The 21,232-nt window shown below is 38.1% G+C and overlaps 4 protein-coding genes across 6 annotated transcripts; 3 read left to right on the top strand and 1 right to left on the bottom strand.

Annotated features, from left to right (window-relative positions):
* Positions 1-57: 57 nt before the first annotated feature.
* On the bottom strand, positions 58-1,639 carry LOC106152899 (uncharacterized protein 5). Its single transcript, XM_013526640.3, has 4 exons — positions 1,481-1,639; positions 1,201-1,352; positions 550-716; positions 58-297 (listed from the first exon to the last, which is right to left on the bottom strand). The coding sequence occupies exons 1-4, from the start codon at positions 1,530-1,532 to the stop codon at positions 123-125; spliced, it is 546 nt and encodes a 181-aa protein (XP_013382094.2). The 5' UTR covers positions 1,533-1,639; the 3' UTR covers positions 58-122.
* Positions 1,640-5,987: 4,348 nt separating this feature from the next.
* On the top strand, positions 5,988-14,717 carry LOC106152905 (putative methyltransferase-like protein 24). Of its 2 annotated transcripts, none has more exons than XM_013526646.2 (8): positions 5,988-6,207; positions 10,003-10,104; positions 10,259-10,332; positions 10,854-11,014; positions 11,552-11,689; positions 12,155-12,229; positions 12,638-12,776; positions 13,795-14,717. In XM_013526646.2, the coding sequence occupies exons 2-8, from the start codon at positions 10,020-10,022 to the stop codon at positions 14,107-14,109; spliced, it is 987 nt and encodes a 328-aa protein (XP_013382100.2). In that variant the 5' UTR covers positions 5,988-6,207; positions 10,003-10,019; the 3' UTR covers positions 14,110-14,717. The 2 variants fall into 2 exon arrangements, with proteins under 2 accessions (XP_013382100.2, XP_086853893.1); XM_086997767.1 differs by having other exon boundaries at positions 12,638-12,791.
* A 2,846-nt stretch (positions 14,718-17,563) lies between these two features.
* On the top strand, positions 17,564-18,653 carry LOC147759688 (uncharacterized). Its single transcript, XM_086998209.1, has 4 exons — positions 17,564-17,766; positions 18,063-18,200; positions 18,535-18,613; positions 18,648-18,653. Exons 1-4 carry the CDS (start codon positions 17,564-17,566, stop codon positions 18,651-18,653), a joined length of 426 nt encoding a protein of 141 aa, XP_086854335.1.
* An 18-nt stretch (positions 18,654-18,671) lies between these two features.
* Positions 18,672-20,310, top strand: LOC147759687 (putative methyltransferase-like protein 24). Of its 2 annotated transcripts, none has more exons than XR_015331488.1 (2): positions 18,672-18,967; positions 19,299-20,310. XR_015331488.1 is itself a non-coding variant. In XM_086997884.1 (2 exons), exons 1-2 carry the CDS (start codon positions 18,830-18,832, stop codon positions 19,807-19,809), a joined length of 453 nt encoding a protein of 150 aa, XP_086854010.1. In that variant the 5' UTR covers positions 18,672-18,829; the 3' UTR covers positions 19,810-20,310. The 2 variants fall into 2 exon arrangements, 1 of the variants encoding a protein (XP_086854010.1); XM_086997884.1 differs by having other exon boundaries at positions 19,495-20,310.
* The last annotated feature ends 922 nt before the right edge of the window (positions 20,311-21,232 follow it).

The following is a 21,232-nucleotide window of genomic DNA, read 5'->3' as shown; positions in this document are numbered from 1 at the left end:
TTTTTTTACGAAATTAACCACATATTATTAAATACCAGTACATGAAAAAAGGAAACAATCAATTTAGCCTCTGTATTTTCCCTCAAAATCTGTTTTAAACAAAACACTGTTCACCGTCAGCTTTAACCGAGAAGCGTCGATGGAGCGGACTCCGAGCACTTGTCATACTGTGGAAACCGCCAGGCGGCGCCCGGTACGACAGGCCAAGACGAGACCGACAGGGATTTCAGGTCGTATGGCTCTTTATCTTTCCAGTCCATGAACATGTGTTGGTCACGCTGATTTCCTCTGCCCACCCTGGAAGATGAAAATTATTATTTGTCATCTCTGCGCGAGACATTTTCTACAGATTTTCCTTTGGGGTATAAAATGCTCATTAGACCTTTATAGTTCTAAAATATATAATTTTCCTGGACTCTTCAACAATTTTCCCTTTCTCGCGACTGCATATCCGGCCTTAAACCTCAGAGAGAAGTACAACCTGTAAATCCATTTTCTAAGCTTCAATAACTTTCAGGTGGATAATGTGTTGACTGTCTTATCACTTACTTGATATGTCCATCTTCCCAAGAAATCCAGAAATACTTGAACTTTCTTGGACTGACAATTCCAGGAGTTTTTGCCGAGGCAAGGCAGCTTCCCTGGAGCTTTTTCCTAATGCAGGATTTCTGGTCCCCCCAGCCCCCAAGGACGATCTCGTAGGCTTCGGTTTGGAACTACAACATGAAGAATTTTTATTTTACATTTTTGAAGGACATAATATATAGCCGTATTCAGACACACAGCTATACAAATATACAGTGTACAAATCAGCATTTTTATCTCATAGAGTAGCACCCAAACATGATTAGATCGATGAATTGTACATTATATGATGAAGTAAAGGAATATGTTACGGATTTTGTTTGTGCATCGTGTCCATTTCACTCAATTGCCACTGACAAAATACCCAGATTGTTTAAAATGTCATGGGGTGATACCTAATGCAATTTCATTAAAACAGAACATGCACTTGTACTGAATTTAATCAAGTTAATGCAATACACCCGGTCTTTCGAACCATATGAATGAATTTATCACTCCATGGAAAGACAGAAATGTTTTGATGAAGCACGTTCTGTGACTGACAAAGCTTTACGCGAAGGCCAGGTAACGCTTTCGTGCACAGGAACGAGACAAATGGTAAAGTGATATTCGAACCTTGGAGGACACGTTCTTGGTTGGATGCAAAGCGATATGGACGTCACCACAGGACCGCACTACAAAGGGCACCCAAGTGTCATTGGCTCCGATGTACTTCACTACTTTGTAGTTGTACTTGTTGGGGCTGTTAAATGCGCACCATGCCAAACCTGCAAGAGAAAAAAAAACATATCATACATTTCACAAGTTTTTGTTCAAAGGTATGTATAGCCTAATTCCCAGTAAAAGCCTTATTGTTTGAATTGTTTATTTTAAATAATTTGTCTCTCTATCTTACCTCCACTCACAAACGTCGCCAATAATGCGGCGGCAAGAATATCCCGTACCATCCTGCTTCTTCTGCTGCTGACTTGACCGGTGATGGGACTATTAAATGCGCAACGCACCTGTTACATGTGTACATTAATACTCCTAACTGTACTATATAATCGCTCTACTTAATGGTATTACATGTGTAACGATGGATCTCGGGGATAAGCACAGTGTATCACGTGCTCCCTTTGGCTACGGAGGAATACTGAACAAGCCCCCCCCCCTATCTCCATCTCCTTCTCCCAAAGCAGCAGTGCAACGTGTGGCAGATGGTGCGACACCCCCCATTCCTGTGCCATACCTCTTAAATATAACACTAAACTTGTATTCGTCTGCTATTTTACATTTGGCAAGTGAGGCAAAAAAATGTTGTACCCCTCCTCCCCTTCGCAATTCCCTGTCTCCGCCTGCACACCGTTAAGTCACTCATCAGCATCGTGTGAGCGGACCAAATGACGTCACAACAAGATAATCGGGTTACCACTGCATTAAGTCCACTGACAGCTGGTATAGTCCGTATTCTTGATGCGGTCTGAATTATGCTACTGGAATGTGACGACCCCCTGGTTTATCCGGGGAAGGGGGTGGGGTACTATTGGTGAATGCCTTCTACGGTACCGGGGGCACTTGCAAGCACATTATTTGTGCCGCCTATATGATACATGAACTAGACAGTGTCTACACAGGGAAAATTGAAACACTTATGATATATCGGGAGGAAGGGTTAGGGTACCTGTTACACTTTTTAGAGGTTCCAGTCTCAGCTTTTTAATCACACGCACACACACACACTCACACACACATTTTGCCATTAAAGTCACGTACACCTTCGAACACCATCTTGATTTAAAAACTGTTCACCAGACTTAACAAAAACTTGTATACGTACTTACCGGTTTGCAGGGTCCTATTAACGGGGAATATAAATAAATAAATAAATAAATAAATAAATAAATAAATAAATAAATAAATAAAAGAAAAATAGATAAATATTCAATAATAAATAGTCTAGTCGTTGAAACTAATAAAGCCCTAAAATAAAGCCCTAAAAACAGTCTACTGGGTACTAAGAGGCATTGGGCAATACACCTCAACCGAATCTACAACCTCCGTACATTAATTTTTTCAGTGGAATAAACAAGCCCAGTGCATAATTTCGGCGATCAACCAAAGGGTTCATATATGATATACCCACGTTCATGTACAATTGTATATGTACATGTATTCATGTGTCCTGGTGACATTTGACTAGGGCTTTTTTTTGTATTCTGAGAGAAGAACTGATGTGAAAGCAGCCACCGTCATAAGTTTTCCAACATGTATGATCTGTGCGACCTTCTGGTTACCAGTCGACAATCGATCGCTACTGTCCTGTTTTCAATTATCAAGTGGTTTCTGAAAGGTTGTGTATCGATCACTCGGCAGACGAAGAGCGACTGGTAACTATAGCTTGAAGGTGGTCTTTAGAAATTGCAGATACCATACTGCAACCTTGTTGCAACCGGTGTGCGACAGGTTGCCGATCAAAGTATGCCAAAGCTTCTTATTCAGCTTGCAAAGTGATCGCAGGCGACCGCCAGATTTTGTGTTTGCTAAAAGGTTGCAAAAAGTTGCAAGCGTAGTGCAACGAAGTCTTAAAATAAGCCATTATTATGAAACGCGGATAATACGTTTGTCTAACTGTATGTGGACAATTAGTTTAGCAGATCCATCCTTTGCTCGTCAGTCCTCTGTATCACCGCAAGGAAAAAATGGTAGACGACGCACGTAAGTACACTGCATGGTAACTTTTTTTTTTTACGGCCCTTTTTTTTACATGGACATTTTCCCACGGTTACGTTTGAAGACTGTGAGTTCTTTAAAGACTCTGTCACCGCCATACATTGACAACTGAAACATTTTTATTTAGCATTAAACCTTTCGGTACACGGTTATTTTGACTTTAAGCTTGTCTGGGGGGAGGGGGGGATCTCTGTAAGTCATTGTTTCTTCTTCTGATGCAATATGACTACACGATCGGACTTTTTCTCTGGGTATTTTGATATGACCAAGAATCAGTTTTGTAATTAAGATAAATCTCTTTATGACGTTCTGCAAACTAGAACAAGGTAATTTTTTTTTTTATAATTTATCTTGGAAATCACTTTGTAGCTATAGTCACAGCGGGGTAATTCATTTCAGAGACTGGTTCATCTTTTAACACCCTAGGTTCTAGATTTCAGTATTGCCAGCTCGATCTTGATTTCATATACAACATTGGTCAAAAAGGTTGCCCCACCCCCATTTCCATGTTCTTTTATTTACAAATGATCACCTCACAGCTGTAAATTGTTAGAAATATTGCTTTTTATTACAGATACCGTGTCTAACATGATTAATGGTTAAAACTACGGTTGTCACCCAAAGGAATATTTTTTTATGATAAAGTTAAATTACACTGTATTATCATGAACTTCGATCATTTTAATAAAATCTTAAGTTCGTTCTGTGTAGGATTCGGTCTTGTTTTAGTGACGCACCCCCCCCCCCCCCAAAAAAAAAAAAAAAAAAAAAAACCCTGATCATCAACAGTAAATTTATTGCTATTCACGGAAAGATTAATGTTGCTCTGCGACTAGTACTTGCTCGAAGCAAAATAATATGATTGGAATATTCACATGATTATATGCGGGCTGTGCATGCATATAACTAGCTTCTGAGATTCAGTGTCTGAGATTCGTCGTATTTTATATGAAAAGTGGAGAATATTCTTTATTTTGTTCAGTTAACCAATAGCCATTATCATAAAAAGTAATTAAAAATTTTAAAAAGATTTTAAAGAGCTACATATACCGGTCATAAATTGCAGGGTTTAAATAGATACTGCAGTAATTGGGTTTTGTTATATTAGCAAGCAGTTTCTATTGATTTGAAAAAAGTCCCGAATTTAAGGCATTAAAAAAAGCACAGATTGATAAGCGTCCCCACATATCTTGTTCATTCATCCCCAATTTCAATTTCACGGAGGACAATGGATAACGGATAGTGGATAACGGATAGTGGATCCATTACTGTGGGTTGTTGCTTTCAGATAATCGGCCTAAGTTTGACTGCTTGTTGGTTGACTAAATAACTCAAAGGTTTTCACAAATTTTAATAAAACCTCCCGGATAAATAGTAACGCAGGAGGAAAAGACTTGAACACAAGCCGGGTCTTCCAATAGATTTGAAATGAATTCTTTTTTGATATTTTGTTTTATTATTATTTGCAATATTTCTTGGTGGAAGTCCGCGCTCTGTGATTACTCCAGTTTTGATAATGGTATTTAACACGCAGGATTATCATTTAAAAAATCACCGAATAGCAGAGACATGCATGCGTTCATACATTAATCGCTTTTCTTAATACATTTGCGTAATTGTATTTAGTGCTCGTAACGCCTGCAGCATTCATTACATATAATGTCTGGCATTGCTAAGGACTCTCATCGGTATTTTCCTGCACACTTTAGAACAGAGAGGGGGCCTAAAACCACGACAACACTCTGAAGTATAAAACCAAAGGTAATGCACTATATCACTAGTTTTTTTCTAACCAAGTGTTACACATCACGGTCAGATTTTCAAGTTTACATTGATGGGTATCTAATTTTTTCTGTTGGAAGACGGTCAAAATTGGAGGATGAATCAACAAAGATAATTTGGAAGACTGTCAGTAAATAGCTCTGGATCCGCCCCTGACATGAGAGATGAAATGTCCAGAATTGCATACAACCATTGGCAAAACTAGAACAATGGTGTAACTAAACGTTTGACTGGAAACTTAAGTGTTCTGGCACACGTAGGCCTCGTGGGTCAACCCCTGTGGGCGATATAAACCCTCTGGATATCACTGGATGAAATGGATGATGGTCTAACACGACGTATACTTTGTATTACGTTTACAGGATTGAGGCCGTCCACTAGTTTTAGATACAGGCTAAGAAATTCAAACAGAGAAAAGACGCTTTAAAATAAATATTGGTAAAGCGTAATTTGAAATTGGCTTAATAACCACTGGATAATACATTGAAATTGTTGATGTTATACGCGCCTGTTACAAGCTCTCATGAAAGGGGGCACGTCCACTGACAATAGTACTCGCTTCTTCTGCATTCATTATTTTGTTATTTTGTTAAAAGAATACTTGTTAGATATTTATACCTCGATAAGTTTAGCTGTAAAGGCCTATGTGAATTGGAGTATTAAAGGTTTTGATTTTTACATAAACTCATTTGCAACTTGTTAGCGGAGAAATTTTGCGAATTTGCGGGATATTAAATAGTCCGATTTTATGGTCTGTTCCCAGTGTTCTATGTAGATCTATTCAACTCCACGGAAACTCAGGCTACCTCTTAAATCTTACGTGACATGTTTATGTAGCATATATGATAAAGTCACATTCGTGAAACTAAGGTGCGCAGAAAAAAATCACATGATGTATGGTATTCATTGATACCGGCATGATATTTATTCGTTCTACAACCTTAATTACGTTGATGTACCTGCATACTTTCTTATATGCAGTCTACGTCTTCGAAACTGCATGATAAATCAACTGTGTTTTACTTGCTCAGATTAAGTAAAGTCGCAGATCTCTACTGTGAGTAAGAATTATCCCAGGGGTTCCGAAGCATCCGGAAGATTCTTTCAAAACAGTAACAGTGTAGCTGGGTAAGTGAAATTGAGTCAAACAAACTTATTCAAGTAAAGTGGGAGGCAAGAATAGTCGTGGAGGGTTCCATGGAAATACTCTGAGATATGTAGTCTAAAACGAAGCTGTTGGCACTTAGTGAAGGCACGATGTTGGGCTAACTTTTATTTTTATAAACCCTTTTACTCAACCGTAAGGTGGAACGATATGAATTTAGCAAGTACTCCACCGTGCGCATGCAGCGAGGCAGCGGGAGCTCCCACATCACAGAGTGTGCGAGAAACTGGACACTTTCTGGACAGATTTGACAAATTAACAGCGAGCAATGTTGTGGCGTGCCTCCTGGTCACACGCCTCCAATGTTAAAGCCAAGGCTACATTTGCCATGCGTTGTCTGTACGGTGCTCTTATACTGGCTGCAAATCTCTTTTTCGTGAGGCGTGTGTGCGGAGGCATGCGATGGCCGTGCGAAATCGTTCTGAATCGTTCGGTTCGGAGCTTCTACGGTTTTGTCAAACTAAAACTTTGAACAATTTTTAAAATCGTAATTCCTGGGCAGTAACATGATCGTAAATGGCATCGCACAGCTTCCGTATTGACATTGTTCGGTACAGTTGCGATGATTGTGATTCGCCTTTGGTGGTTTTAGGAGACAAAACATTAGTAAAAATGTTAGGAAACCTATAATAATTCACCTGCATACATTTTAGTTATGCGCTTGGTTGTTCTGAGCAGTTGGGGGATTTAAATCGTAGGGGGCTGTAACGCACGGAAGGCATTCGCAACTGTACATGTATAGGGACTAAGGGGGCATTCAGAATGGATGATGCGAGTACTAACTGATCCGCCGTCTAAATATGGCCGACCTAAATTCAAAAGCGATGCCGCTAATTCCATGATGGTCTCCTCGCCTCCACACGTGCCGTGGCTGCAGGGGCCTAGCAGTTAAACCTCGGATCCGAGATTTAATGGCGCGTGTGTAGGCGGGGAGACCATCAGTGGCATCGCTTTTGAAGTGCAATCCGCCATATTTAGTCGGCGGATCAGTAAGTACTCGGATAATATATTCTGAATGGCCCCCAAAAGGGCTCCACACAATCACTTTCAACCAACAAATCGACTTTTTTCTTCATGACCTCGTTCTGAATGTGCTCTAAGGGGCTTTCAGAATAGATGATCCGAGTACTAACTGATCCGCCGACTAAATATGGCCGACCACACTTCAAAAGCGATGCTGCTGATTCCCGACGGCCTCCCCGCCTCCACACACGCCATTAAACGGATTAAATATTGACTAGTCCCCTGCAGCGTCGGCGCGTGTGGAGGCAGGGAGACCATCATGAAATTAGCGGCATCGCTTTTGAAGTGGGGTCGGCCATATTTAGTCCGCGGATCAATTCGTTCTGAATGCGCTCTAAGACAGAGTTACCCAAACAGGAACACCGCGCCCGGGCGACACGGACAGTGAACCTGATTAAATTTGATAATTTGAAGCCTGTGAAAGAGATTATAAGTGAACGAACGCAGCACGGAAAGGGCAGTACGGGCAGTATACGGGAAATTATCACACAGATAAATAGCACTCAAATTACATATATAGATATCCATTGTTATTACACATATTTAGTTTTATGTCAACTGCTCACAGCATTGATTGTACGCTAGCATCATACTATAAGTATTGTATACATGACTAAGACATAGAAATTAATTATGTATTATTCTCTTTGTGAAACGAACCTTAATATTGACAGTAATAATTCATACCCATAGACATCACTAAGTGGAAGATGATTATAAGCAATATCCTTGGGACATAAGTTTACTCTGCAATTTAACTCTTTCAATTTATGTAGTGGAATATCACCCAATTAGCTGATCAACTCGCAGATTAACCGAAGCCTTCTGCTTATCTCTCACTCACTTAAGTCGCACCCTGCTAAAATGTGATTTCTTCCTCATAAACAATTGTATACAGGGCAAGTCGATAAAAAACTGCACATTACATCTGCTATGAAGGTTCTCTTTCCTTGTCTCACTGATCCAGGTGCATAATTCGTCTTAAAATCTGAATTGAAGATTGTAGACGATTTTTTTAAATTTCCATTTCGAAGTACCTTGAAGGAGGACCAAAAAGCATTCCCAGACAACAGACTCTTAAATTGTTTATATAATCCAGATAAGCAAAGGACTTTGGCCTGTTAGTACTTTGAGTATACGTTATACATGCACCCTTCTTTTTATTTGGGGATCTAATATATATATATATATATATATATATATATATATATATATATATATATATATATATATATGGTATTCAAAGTCAATAAGGGGCTGGAGTTCGTCTCCTCGTGCAGATTTATGAATAAATTAACAAAGTAAGAACCTGGTGAAACAAGTTTGATGGGTCCCATGCTTAACCTTGTTATTCATTCTTCTAGATGTTTGAGAGACTGAGGTTATAAGATATTCTAAAGAGTTTCGTCGCGTCAGCGGTTTGGCGTTTTAATTTTCATTCCATAGTTTAAATCATGTTATAATTTACATACATGTCTTTAACACAACGTTAACTATATATTCTACGTTCCATGGTTAATGCATACTTTTCTTCACTAAAAAAATTTATTACCTAAGCCAACAAAGGAGGTTATGTTTTTTTCATCGTCGTTGCTTTGTCTATTTGATCGTGTGTCTGCTTGTCAGTGGACAATATACTATATCTCGAGCAGTTCTTTCCAAATGTTGGGGACATTATCGAGATTGACAGTTTTTTAAATATTCCGGATACGAAGAAGTTATTACAACTTTGACTAAATTTGGTCCCTGCTATCTTTTTTGATAAAATTGTCATTTTCTTTTCTTTTCTTTCATGTCTGCGCTAAGGGCTCATTTCCATTGAAACTATCGGTCTCCATAGATCGATCCAACTCTGCATGGACTCGCTGAAAGCAATCAGTTTAACAGGTTAACACACCTCCTCTTCTGTCCAAAGTTATCGTATGATCACCAGCATTTATGTGTTCTACACAAGGCCAGTAGGTGGCGCGTTAATATGAAAAACTGACTGCATTCAACGAAAGTCCTGGTGTAACGAAACTGAGGGTCCGTGAAATAGAAAGTCCGCCCTCCAATGGTTAGGGTTAACCTGACCTAAGCTGGGTCAAAATCTAGGGCGTGGCTTACGGTACCTGTACAAATGAATGGAAAGGGACTCTGTATCGTGGAGGGCTCTCTGTCACGTTAAACCTCAGAGTTGAATCGATCTTCCGGTACGTAGACCGCCAGTGTCAATGGGAACGAGCCCTTAGAGTCTTAACATTGACAAGTATCAGAAGGCAAAGAAAGTCGCGCCGGGGGCGGGGTTGAAAGGGTGAAAGAGGAAAAGTAATTTCATGGTTTCACGATAGTAGTGTCAGTTTGAAATCTGCATGTATATAGATAACACAGAAAAGTTTCTTGTGGGACTGTCAATATCAATGACGAGTCCAGGATTTTGTTAAGAGGTTGGTGGGGGTGGTGTTAGGATTAATAAATCCAAAACATACGGTACAGGATATAAATAAGGGCAATATAAATATAACATAAAGCAAACAAGTATGAACAATATTTTTGTTATATCTTGTCACAAATGCTATATTTTTTATATTTTTTGCGGGATGGTGGGGGGGGGGGGGGGGGGGGATAAAGGCAGAGCCCCCAAAGGTTCAAAGGTGGGGTTTGCCTCTGTGGAAATCCGCCACTGATTATTGACATGTTACATGCAATAATCTTAATTTTTTCTATGCAAATACTTATTTTCGTTTCTATATTAGCATTAACAGCTACTGGTATGTCCGGACGGGGAATATGGAAACTCTTGGCGATTTTTGTAGTCGTCTTGCTGGTGGGGTTTTCCGTCCTGTGGATGCGTGAAGGTGTGTTTTTTTTTAAAACAGGTTTCTAATGTTAACATTTTGGCAGTCCTATAGTTTTGGCTCAAGTAAACATTAAGGTTGATGCATATAATAACATAAAGCAATTCTCTATTGCCAAAAGTTTAGGATTATATTTCTAACATTTATAATTCAGCGAAAGATATGGGCACCCTTAGATCTCTATTGAGAAATGGCGCAGTCAATAACAATTGGCTAAATGTGAAATTGGTAAGCATATTTTCAGGTACATGTAACCCCCCTCCCTCTCTCTCTCTCTCTCTCTCTCTCTCTCTCTCTCTCGGAAGAACCTGCTCAAACAGTCATTAACAAGGTATTTAAAATTGTTTAGTTATGCTACCATGATAAATGGTTGGCATTTTGTTTTCATGCGAAAGTACATATTTCATTTCTGTGCTCTTCGTTTCCGATATTTTAGCTTAAAAATTCTGGCGCGTTAAAATATGAGAAGCTCTCGAAGTGTGATATTAGCACTTTATAATACACGTTGTTTTATCTCTTTAAATATCTGTTATGTTAAGAAGAGTTCAATGTTATACCTGTATTACTACACATGTGTGCATAATGCATTTTATCTCTCACCTTGTAAATATTTAAGATTAATTCTAAGAACAGCTGTAAAAAATTTAAAAGCGGAAAACTTACTTCTGATGCATTTGTACTTACAATTAAAATGATAATTTCGATCCACACGGGGATGGAGGACCTAACTTTCATCTTTTTTTTTCAAGGCGAGAGAGAAACACCAACTTAAAAAAGCATCAACCATAAAACCTACTCCGCGGAAAACGTTCTACAATCTAGCAGACGACATTGTCTATTCAAGAGAAGCCGTTCCGAGACTGTCGGCGGATGGTGCAATATCCGATAAGATTGAGCTGGACTATTTCAGGTACACACTATGAAACATTTTTATGAAACAAAATAAAGCTTAAAGACAGGCAACGTACAATGGACTGTTATAGGTTTGAAACAAATATAGAACTCAAAAACGGTTAAATGGATCTTTGTCTTTTTTTAATGGGTTTGGATAGGTAAAACTTAGGTGAATATGAAAATTGCTGAAGTTTCCAGGAAAATTGATACGTTTACTATATAAAGGTTTAACGCTCATTGATTGTTTTATACGTGCATTCAATTACGTATACAATCTGAGCGTGTTTAAAATAATATCGAAAAATTTAATGAAATATTATAAAATATTTATTTCTTAAAATCCAAACTTTACATAAGTTTTAGCGCTGTGTAATGTAGAATTTTAATTGTGTAAAATAAATTAATGGTATTATAAATATAAAATAAATTATTAACATAACTTGAGAAAAACCTGTTGCATATTAATTTGTCTGTCTGTTCTTTGGTCTGGCTGAACTAATTTCTCCCATTTGTCCACTCAATAAAAAACAATTTAGCAATTTTCAATTTCCAGATATCTTCAAAACTTACAGTTCGACTGCCGACACCGGATAAGAGCAGGAACCGGGGAAACAGGAGACGGCGGCTGGGAGGTGTGCCTTGACCCGCCATACAATATGAAACCGGGAAAATGCTTAGTTTACTCCTTTGGGTAAGAAGATACGGGCATGATTTGTGTTACTGCTGGACTTTCACTACTGCTACACCCATGTCAGTAATTTATGTCCGCCCATTATGAAGTCCTGTCAATACAGAATACCATTGTATAGTAAGCTGTAGATACATCTGTATGATAAAAAACAATAATATCGCAATTTCGTCTCCCATGTGTGTTGGAAAGCTTGAAAGGAAACAGCGTAGGTATAATTTGATATTGGTGTTAATCCCATGGGCTCGAGTCCAACCTAAGGCTTACAGTTTTTTTTTTCACTCGAACAACACAGTCAAACACCCCATACCAGTATACTTGTTACTCGACCCCCATCAGTATTTTATGTTCGGGAGGTAAGGCACCCGTTGAATATAGCGGTTGATGTGAAAAACGACTTAAAGTAAGTGAAATACGGTACAAAAATTATACTGACGCAGATGTTAATATTTGTTATTTCGTATTCAGCATCAGTACCAACTGGTCCTTTGACGACTACATGGACAAGACCAGAAATTGTACAGTGCACTGTTTTGATCCAAGGTAAGTACTTTTCACCCGCGAAATTAGCAAACCACTGGTACCTTTCGTTTATAAGCAGCGACGAATTTATCGGAGGTCGTTAAATACAGTGTAGGCATATTCTATTCCTTCGCTTCTGAGGAATGTAACACCCTCTCCCCCAATAAAAAAATGATAACAAATAACACGTGAAACTTGACACATACATATGCGAGTAGTAGGCTACATGTACGTGTATGTTTGCTTTTTGGCTCATACACGTAGCTTGTTCATTCGTATTTTCGGGACGATACTTAACCATCCCTTCATATCATTGTCTCATTGACATATGAATATCCCCATTTAAATTTTTTTCAGTATAGGATAGATGATTAATTCTTTAACAAGCCTCATCAATTATAATAATTTCGTCTTTCTACTTGTTTCCAGTATAGGAAAAAAAGACTTCAAGCGTTCCCCAAACATTTATTTCCACAATCTGGGTATATCTGGAAGCAACGAAACCAATGATAAAAAGTGGCAACTTTACACGCTTGGATCCATAAAGCGACTTCTTGGACATGAGAACGTACGTCACATACTGGTAAAAATGTTACAGACATTTTATGTCTCCTTGTTCTAAACCAACTTAAATGATAAATGACATGCATGTGCATGTGACAAAGAAAATAATAGGACAAACTCAAGTATGATGGTCGAAATTTGGCCGATGAAGGCCGCATTTATCGAAGGTTCCTCTGATAAAAGGTTAATAATTTTAGTAGTAAACATTGAATAATGTTGAGTAATGATATTTCCTTAATGTTAACGTAGGTCACGTAGTGGTAGAAATGTTTCAGATATAATCCAGAACGAACCAAGTGTGTCCATATGACAGTGACATGTTTTTCAAACGTGCAATGTAACCTTATTATTGTATACCAATAGCTGGACATTTTAGCTGTGCAGCAAAAACTGATTTGCTCCAAAAATAATGTTACCATGGAGTCGTCAGTGTTATTGGCCGATCGAAACCGCGGCATAAAACTTAGTTTTGTTCTCAGTTTAAAGTTTAGTGGTCATTATGATTTATACATCAATGTATTATGTCTTTTAAACGTTCGGGAATGAAATATGTGTTGCATTTTATGGTATATCCAGTTGGTACAATGTATCTCACCAGACACATCAAACTGGCAAATCTAGGGTTTAGATAAACAAGAGAGAGAGGGGGGGGGGGGGGGGGGGGGGGGGAAAGAGGAAGCAGGAAAATGTTTGGCTGACTTTGATCGTCAATATTTAAAATATTGAAAAATTGAAAAAGAATACAATTCCATTTGTGATAAGTAGGTCACTAGTATTGGTAAATTATTCTTGGGTTTGCTAAAGTTTGATTTAATACTGTTTTATGGAGGGGAGGGTATTAATACCGAAGCTAAAGGGAGTTATTGGTGAGCGGGAGCAAGTGGGCCATTCACTCGCGTTTGTGTGTATGTAAACAATTTGTTGCTCACTCCGTCTGCATGTGTATCTGTCTAAATTGCACCCCACTGACTTATTTATTTATTTATTTCAGCTGACATTAATTAACTATATATTTATTTAAGGTGACACTGGACTACTTGAAAATGGACGTTGAATGGAGCGAATGGCCAAGTTTACAGGCAATGTACCGCGAGGGTGTGTTATTCCAAGTCAAACAATTTGCTTTAGAGTTTCATGGTATCCCTAAAAAACAGGCAGATGTCGATATCATCAACAAACTGTACGAGCTCGGGTTCAGGATATTCTACACCAAAAGGAACTTCTATAATCGAGCAAACTCGGGGCTAACACAGCGCACTGTTTATATGTGCATGGAGGTGCATTTTGTCAACATCAACTTTCTGAAGCAGGACGGAAAAAGCGGACACCGCCATTGATTCATTAACACTGCACACAGGTCGCGAATAGTTGCTATCCGCTGAAGACATTCCACGTATTTGAATATTAATGCTTGTTGCTATATCATGAACTAAAATGGTTACTTTTATTATTTTTCATGCTCCAATTCATACTCGACCAGGCACAACAAATGTTGACAGTTATGTAATATCAAACTAAAAAAAATGCACAATCCCTGAGGAATTACAACGACTAGAGCCCAATAATAGGAAAAAAAGTCCGAGGCGAAACTCCACATAAGAATGCGCTTTAAATGATATCCCGAATTTTCAGAAAGAAGAAATGTCACTAGTAGCTCACCTGCCCGCCTAGCTTTGACATGTCTGGCTACGTTATAATTCAACGTACGTGCACTGCGCACTGGGATAGAGAAATCAACACCTCTGCCTTGTGCAAATACGCTACAAATATGTACAAATACGCTGCAAATGCGGTACAAATACAGTTCGAATACGTTATAAGAGGTCACTTGAAGCATTCGCTGTAAATTTTCTCACGATAAATAAATAAATAAGTCACCAGTGGGGCAGATACATATGTAAATAAATAAATAAATAAATAATGTAAGTTCACGAAAATGAAAACAGTGATACATGCTTATTTGATATATAAATACATGTTATTGCTTTCTTCTTTAGATCATGTATAATTGGCCACTTAACAATACATACATGTACGTTTGTCTATTATAGATGTCTATTATAGATTGCTTCTGTTTACGCGCCTGCCACGTGTATAATATATAAGGTTATATAAAATCCGTGCACACATTTGGATTCTTCTTAAATCTACTGGTAACCTCAGATGTTTTGTAAATAGAGTTTATATCCAGTGGCATACATTGAGAAAACCATGATATCAAGAATTCATTATATAATATCAAATATTCATCCATTCAGTACTACTTTTGGTATGATTATAAGCAGGCTGCATCTTCGATACTGCAAGTTATAAATTATAAGATTGAGGTGCGGATCACCCTTTCGCAGGGGCGGATTTAGGCCGTCTTCTGGGTCTTCCGGAAGACGGTCAGATTTTCAAGTTTACATTGATGGGTATCTAATTTTTTCTGTCGGAAGACGGTCAAAAGGAAGGATAAATCAACAAAGATAACTTGGAAGACTGTCAGAAAATGTCTTTGGGTCCGCCCCTGCTTTCGAGTATAATAAATCCCAGGCATTGTTTGCGAAGTATTTGGAAGATTCTTTAAACCAATTGTAAGGGTAAGTAAGGTTAAGTTGAATTAAATTCAAACATACAGTGATGGGGAAATAGTCGTGGACGCTTCACTTTATTATTTTGGTTGAAATCTTGGAATTGAATTAATCTGAGGGGTTCAAAGATCAGATGGCTTGGTATATACAGTGCATGGAAGATCCACTTGGCCTCCATCTTTTGATGCGATGAGGGGAGGGGGGTACAGTGTATGTATATTTTCATCATCGATGCTTTGTACTACGTACACTGATTTATGTCTACACAATGTTTGATTAATTTTTCAAGACAAGCAGATACTCACGAGGAAAAGTATACTGGTTACGACTTTAAATATGTTTTGTTTCTGTTATGTCTTTTAGTGAATGCAATTTTTCTCTGCTGGATATCTGCGATCTTGGAGTGCTTTTTATAGACAAACATCAGAAGGTAAAGCGAAGAAGGGGAAGATTACTCGACTGAGGTGTAAGCGACAAATGTTATCTTAATTTTTACCTCCGCCAAGGAGTTTTACCCCTGTTTATCTGTTTGTCTGTCATCAACATAACTCAAAAAGTTATGGACCGATTTTCATGAAATTTTCAGGGTAGGTCAGAAATGGGTTAACTTAGAAGTGATTAGTTTTTGGTGGTGATCCGGATCAATTATCAATCAATAATAATAAAAAATTGCTACCTTCGCGGAGGTCTGCGCTCTCGGAGTGCTTTTCTAGTAGAAGAATAGTATCAGTTTGAAAACAGATTCCAGACAAAAAGGGTTCCACATATGACTGCCATATCAATCGTGGCTCCAGGATGGGGGTGGGGGGGGGGGGGAGTTAAAATATTCTGAACGGTAAACAGTGATGGGTATTTTTACTAAAACGGGGGTGTAAATTGTCTTTGTTTTGTTGTGTTTTCTTCTTTTCTTTTTTCATACCGTGTTTTTGATGTTGTTGGTGTTGTGTTTGGGGGGGGGGGGGGGGGGGGGGGGGGAGGAGGGGGAATAAAGAAAATCCAGTGAGTACCCCCACAGTTTGAACCAAGGGATTCATAATTGAATATTGCCAAGGCACAGATAGTAGTTATAATTGTTTTCTCTGTAAACATTTTCACATTTTTCTGTCGTAGAATTAAAAACTATGTCCGGACGGAGAATGTGGAAACTCTTGGCGTTTTTCCTAGTCGTTTTGCTGGTGGGACTTTCCGTCCTCTGGATGCGTGAAGGTGCGTTTTTTTAAACAGATTTCTAATGAAAACATTTTGGCAATCATATATTTTGTTTTAAGTAAGATTAATACATACGCGACATAGAATCAATTACAAAAACATGCAAGAATAATTGTCTAACTTTTATAATTTAGCAAATGACGTGGGCATCCTTAGATCGACATTGAAAAATGGCACCCTCATTAGCAGTCGGTTAGATTTGAAATTGGTAGGCATCTTTTCCTGCAGAAATTCTCTTTCGTTAATTCTCTCTCTCTCTCTCTCTCTCTCTTTCATGAAGACCTGTTTTTACCGCCGTTACCGAAATATTACATTTGTTTTGTCTACTTACAAGTATGTACAATGTAAGTGCACAGGTGAATGGGTTAAATGTGTCAATATGTCACTCTTGGGCTCTTCGTGTCCCAATTTCAAACTTTATGCTGCGTATAAGGGAAAACAACTCTTCGTTTTGTCAGGGAAAGTGCCAAGAAACGGATTTTCCCGGGTATTTGAAGATGTTCCCATACTTGCCAATGTTTAATAAATGCGTTCGGACATTCAAAGTTAGCTAGTCTATTGTTGTTGTTGTTGTTGTTGTTTTTTTTTGTTTTTTTTTAATAATGCCATAAGATATTATTACGGAGGGTAACCATCTATGAAGGTCAATATGACCCAATGGCAAACAGAGATATCGGAATAATTAAAAAATTTTTTTTTTGGTAAAATGGAATTTTTTATATTTCTGTGCGTTGTTTACAATGTATTTATTGTGAAATTCTTAATTTCACGTGAAGAGTTGTTATCCTTTTGATATGAGAAATAAAAAGCCCTCGAGTATGATATGGGCACCGTAGAAAAATCTATAATAATCTACAGTATTTCACTGCGGTATCTCTTGATCTTATTTAATAGAGTTCAATGTATATGAATAAACATGCGCGCAAGAAGCATTTATCTCTTGCAAGTGTTTAAGATTGATTCTAAGAACAGCGGTTACGGATGTAACTTTCAAAGGAGCAATAAAACCATGCTCCGTCTGTACTTACAATATCAGAATTTATTTTTCAAGGCAGGAGAGAGATCCCAATTTAAAAATGCAACAACGATAAAACCTACTACGCTGCGATCTTTCTACAATCTAGCAGACGACATTGACTTCTCAAGAGAAGCAGTTCCGACACTGTCAAGGGATGATGCAATAGCAGATGAGATTGAACTCGACTATTTCAGGTACACCCGACGAAATATTCCCACGCATAAAAATCTTAAATAAAAGGCAACTCTGGGCAACTATTTACTTCTATCGTAACACGACTGATAATAATAACACTATTAATTTTGTATAACCTCACTGTCCATGTGTTTCAACGCTCTATATAAAGTACAGTTAATAAATATGTAATAGTTTTTGGAAAAAATATTTTTGTATTGATTTCTCCATCTTTTTATTACTCTTTAAAATGATCATTCTTTCAACTTGCATTTTTATCTTTAAAAATGGTAAAATGATGCTTTTCAATATCAAGATATCTTCAGAAACTACAATTTGACTGCCGCCGCCGGGTCAGAGCTGGTTTCAACGAATTGAAAGATGGCGGTTGGGAGGTGTGCCTTGACCGACCATACAATATGAAGCCGGGGAAATGTTTAGTCTACTCCTTTGGGTAAGAAGGTGATAAGATATGCCTCCCATTATATCTGAGAATAACCAGAAGTTGAAAATACTTTGATGGGGGAGGATCGATTCTTTTTAAAAGACCTTTTTATGTACATGTATTTTAGTTGACCGCGGGGGTGGGGGAGGGGGGGATTCGCTGAGGTGTATTTTGCGCGTCATCTAGTCGGGCTGTTAAATTCCCAATCTCTTAAATTAGAATGGCTTTGTAAAATGTACCACTCGAGTGAGAATCGCCTTATGGAAGCCTTCAAGTATAATGTAGTTACATAAATGACATCAACACAGATGAGAATATATATAAACATTTTGTTTGTTTCCAGCATCAGTTACGAATGGTCCTTTGACGACTTCATGGACAAAACCTGGAATTGTACAGTGCACAGTTTTGATCCAAGGCAAGTAAACCCCCCCCCCCCCCCCCCCCCCCCTCTAGCTATAGCTTGTCAGTTGTCAACATCGTTTTGGGGAGAAAAACGTGAAAATAAGACTTCGGCTGATATGCTATTACTATATAGATGATTAAAAAATGTTTCACATGTTCTGCTTTCGAGCGCTGTGGGCGCTCTTTGATTTCAGGACGTAAATCATAATTTTCTCCTTCAACTTGTTTCAAGTATGGGATACAAGGACTTTAACCGTACCCCAAACATATACTTCCACAACCTGGGCATATCTGGACGCAACGAAACCAATTATAAAAAGTGGAATCTATACACTCTAGGATCCATAATGCGACTTCTAGGACACGAGAACGTAAGTCGCTTACTGTTATAAATGCCCCGCATATTGTTTACCACAAAGAACGGAAACGATTTACCAAAAATATTCTTTTAAAATTTATAATGTAGTCTGAATATTCATTGTCATTATCTTGAGGTTTTGGAAGTCCAGCATAAAACTGTTAGCTTTTAAAGTCATAATAAACTGCTTTCTTACGTATTTCAGCGCCATAAGGTTTTTGCTCTCCATTTTAAATTTGACGGTCATACCGAGGTCTACATGTAAAACGTCATATAAGGTTCAGGGATATAATATATGTCATATTTTACGGTTTTACGGTTTATTCTGTTTTAATCTCACCTAGCACATCAGACTGAGGCATCCAGGGTTTGGACAAACGGCAGAGAGCAGGCGCGAAATTTGGGGGGAGGAGCCGAGCACGTGTTAGTGTGCACGTTAACAATCTACTGGTCTGCAAATACCCGGTATATCTAAATTCCATTCAGGCCTCGTGCCCTATTTATTTATTTATTTATTTATTTATTTATTTATTTTCTAAGGTGACACTGGACTACCTGAAAATAGACGTTGAATGGAGCGAATGGCTAAGTTTACAGGCAATGTATCGCGAGGGTGTGTTATCCCAAGTCAAACAGTTTGCTTTAGAGTTTCATGGCATCCCTAAAAAAAAGGCAGATGTCGATATTATCAACAGACTGTACGAGCTCGGGTTTAGGATATTCTACACCAAAAGGAACTTCTATAATCGATCAAACTCGAGACTAACAAAGCGCACTGTTTATATGTGCATGGAGGTGCATTTTGTTAACATCAACTTTCTGAAGCAGGTCGGAAAAAGCGGACACCGCCATTGATTCATTAACACTGCACACAGGTCGCGAATAGTTGCTATCCGCTGAATACATTCCGCGTATTTGAATATTATTGCTTGTTGCTATATCATGAACTAAAATGGTTACTTTTATTATTTTTCCATGCTACAATTCATACTCGACCAGGCACAACATATGTTGACAGTTATGCAATATCAAACTAAAAAAATGCACAATCCCTGACGACTAGAGCCCAATAAGAGGAAAAAAAGGTCCGAGGCGAAACTCCACATAAGAATGTGCTTCAATTGATGGCCCGGATTTTCAGACGAAAAGAAGAAAAGAAGAAATGTCACTAGTAACTCACTTGCCCGCCTAGCTTTGACATGTCTGGCTACGTTATAACCCAACGTGCATGCACTGCGCACTGGGATAGAGAAATCAACACCTCTGCCTTGTGCAAATTCAGTACGAATACGCTACAAATATGTACAAATACGCTGCAAATACGGTTCAAATACAGTGCAAATACGCTACAAATATATACATACCTAGGGATGTTATATGACCGTGGCGATATGCTGATCACTGAAGCCTGTCCATTTAGTCAAGCTCCAGTGAAGATCGAGGGCAACCTCGAGCCGCTACCCAAAAATATCTCGCTTCACTCGACATTTCTGCGTAGCGTCTCTCGGAAAACTCGGATTTAACCTCGATGTAGTCTAGAATTTCACGACTACATCTTGGTTAAATCAGTCGAGGTCTCTTAAATGCTGAAAGCCGAAGACGGTGATCATGTGACCTTCTTGGCATTAAGAGAATAGTGACTTTACTTGCGTTATATATACCTACCAGTTGACAAATTAAAAATCTTTCACACTCTTAAAAAATTAACAAACTTTTCACGTTTAACAATTATTCTTTATAATTTTATTTCACAAAGTCATATCATATGGTGTGGTTTGAAAACGGGAATTAGTTTACATTTAAGCAACGCGTGCATACAAATTATTTGAAAATCTATAACTTTTTAACGAGTGTTATGTAATTTACCTTTTGTTTTTAAGCTGTTCATTCTTCCTCTTTATCAGATATATCGGTAAAAATCAAATCTATTCCCCCTTTGAACTTGTAATTACATGTAGCACATGAATGCTCTGAAAACCAGCACGTGTATATTCCGAAACCGCCTCGTAGTAAAAGATGTCACCAAAACGTAGACTTATTACTCCTGTGGACTTGAAATAAACCTCCGTTTGATTTTGACTATATATATATATATATATATATATATATATATATATATATATATATATATATATATATATATATATTCCGTAACCGCCTCGTCGTCAGAAATAACAATAAAACTAGAATTATTACTCCCGTGAACTTGTAATAAACATCCGTGTGACTTTGACTATATTCCAAAACTGCCTCCTTGTCAGATATATCACCAAACTGT

The sequence above is a fragment of the Lingula anatina genome, chromosome 10 (genome assembly GCF_051362555.1).
Source record: "Lingula anatina isolate TDL-2025a chromosome 10, LinAna3.0, whole genome shotgun sequence".
Lineage (NCBI taxonomy): Eukaryota > Metazoa > Brachiopoda > Lingulata > Lingulida > Lingulidae > Lingula > Lingula anatina.
Note: the sequence above shows the minus strand (reverse complement) of the source record. Positions and strands in the feature narration are given on the sequence as shown.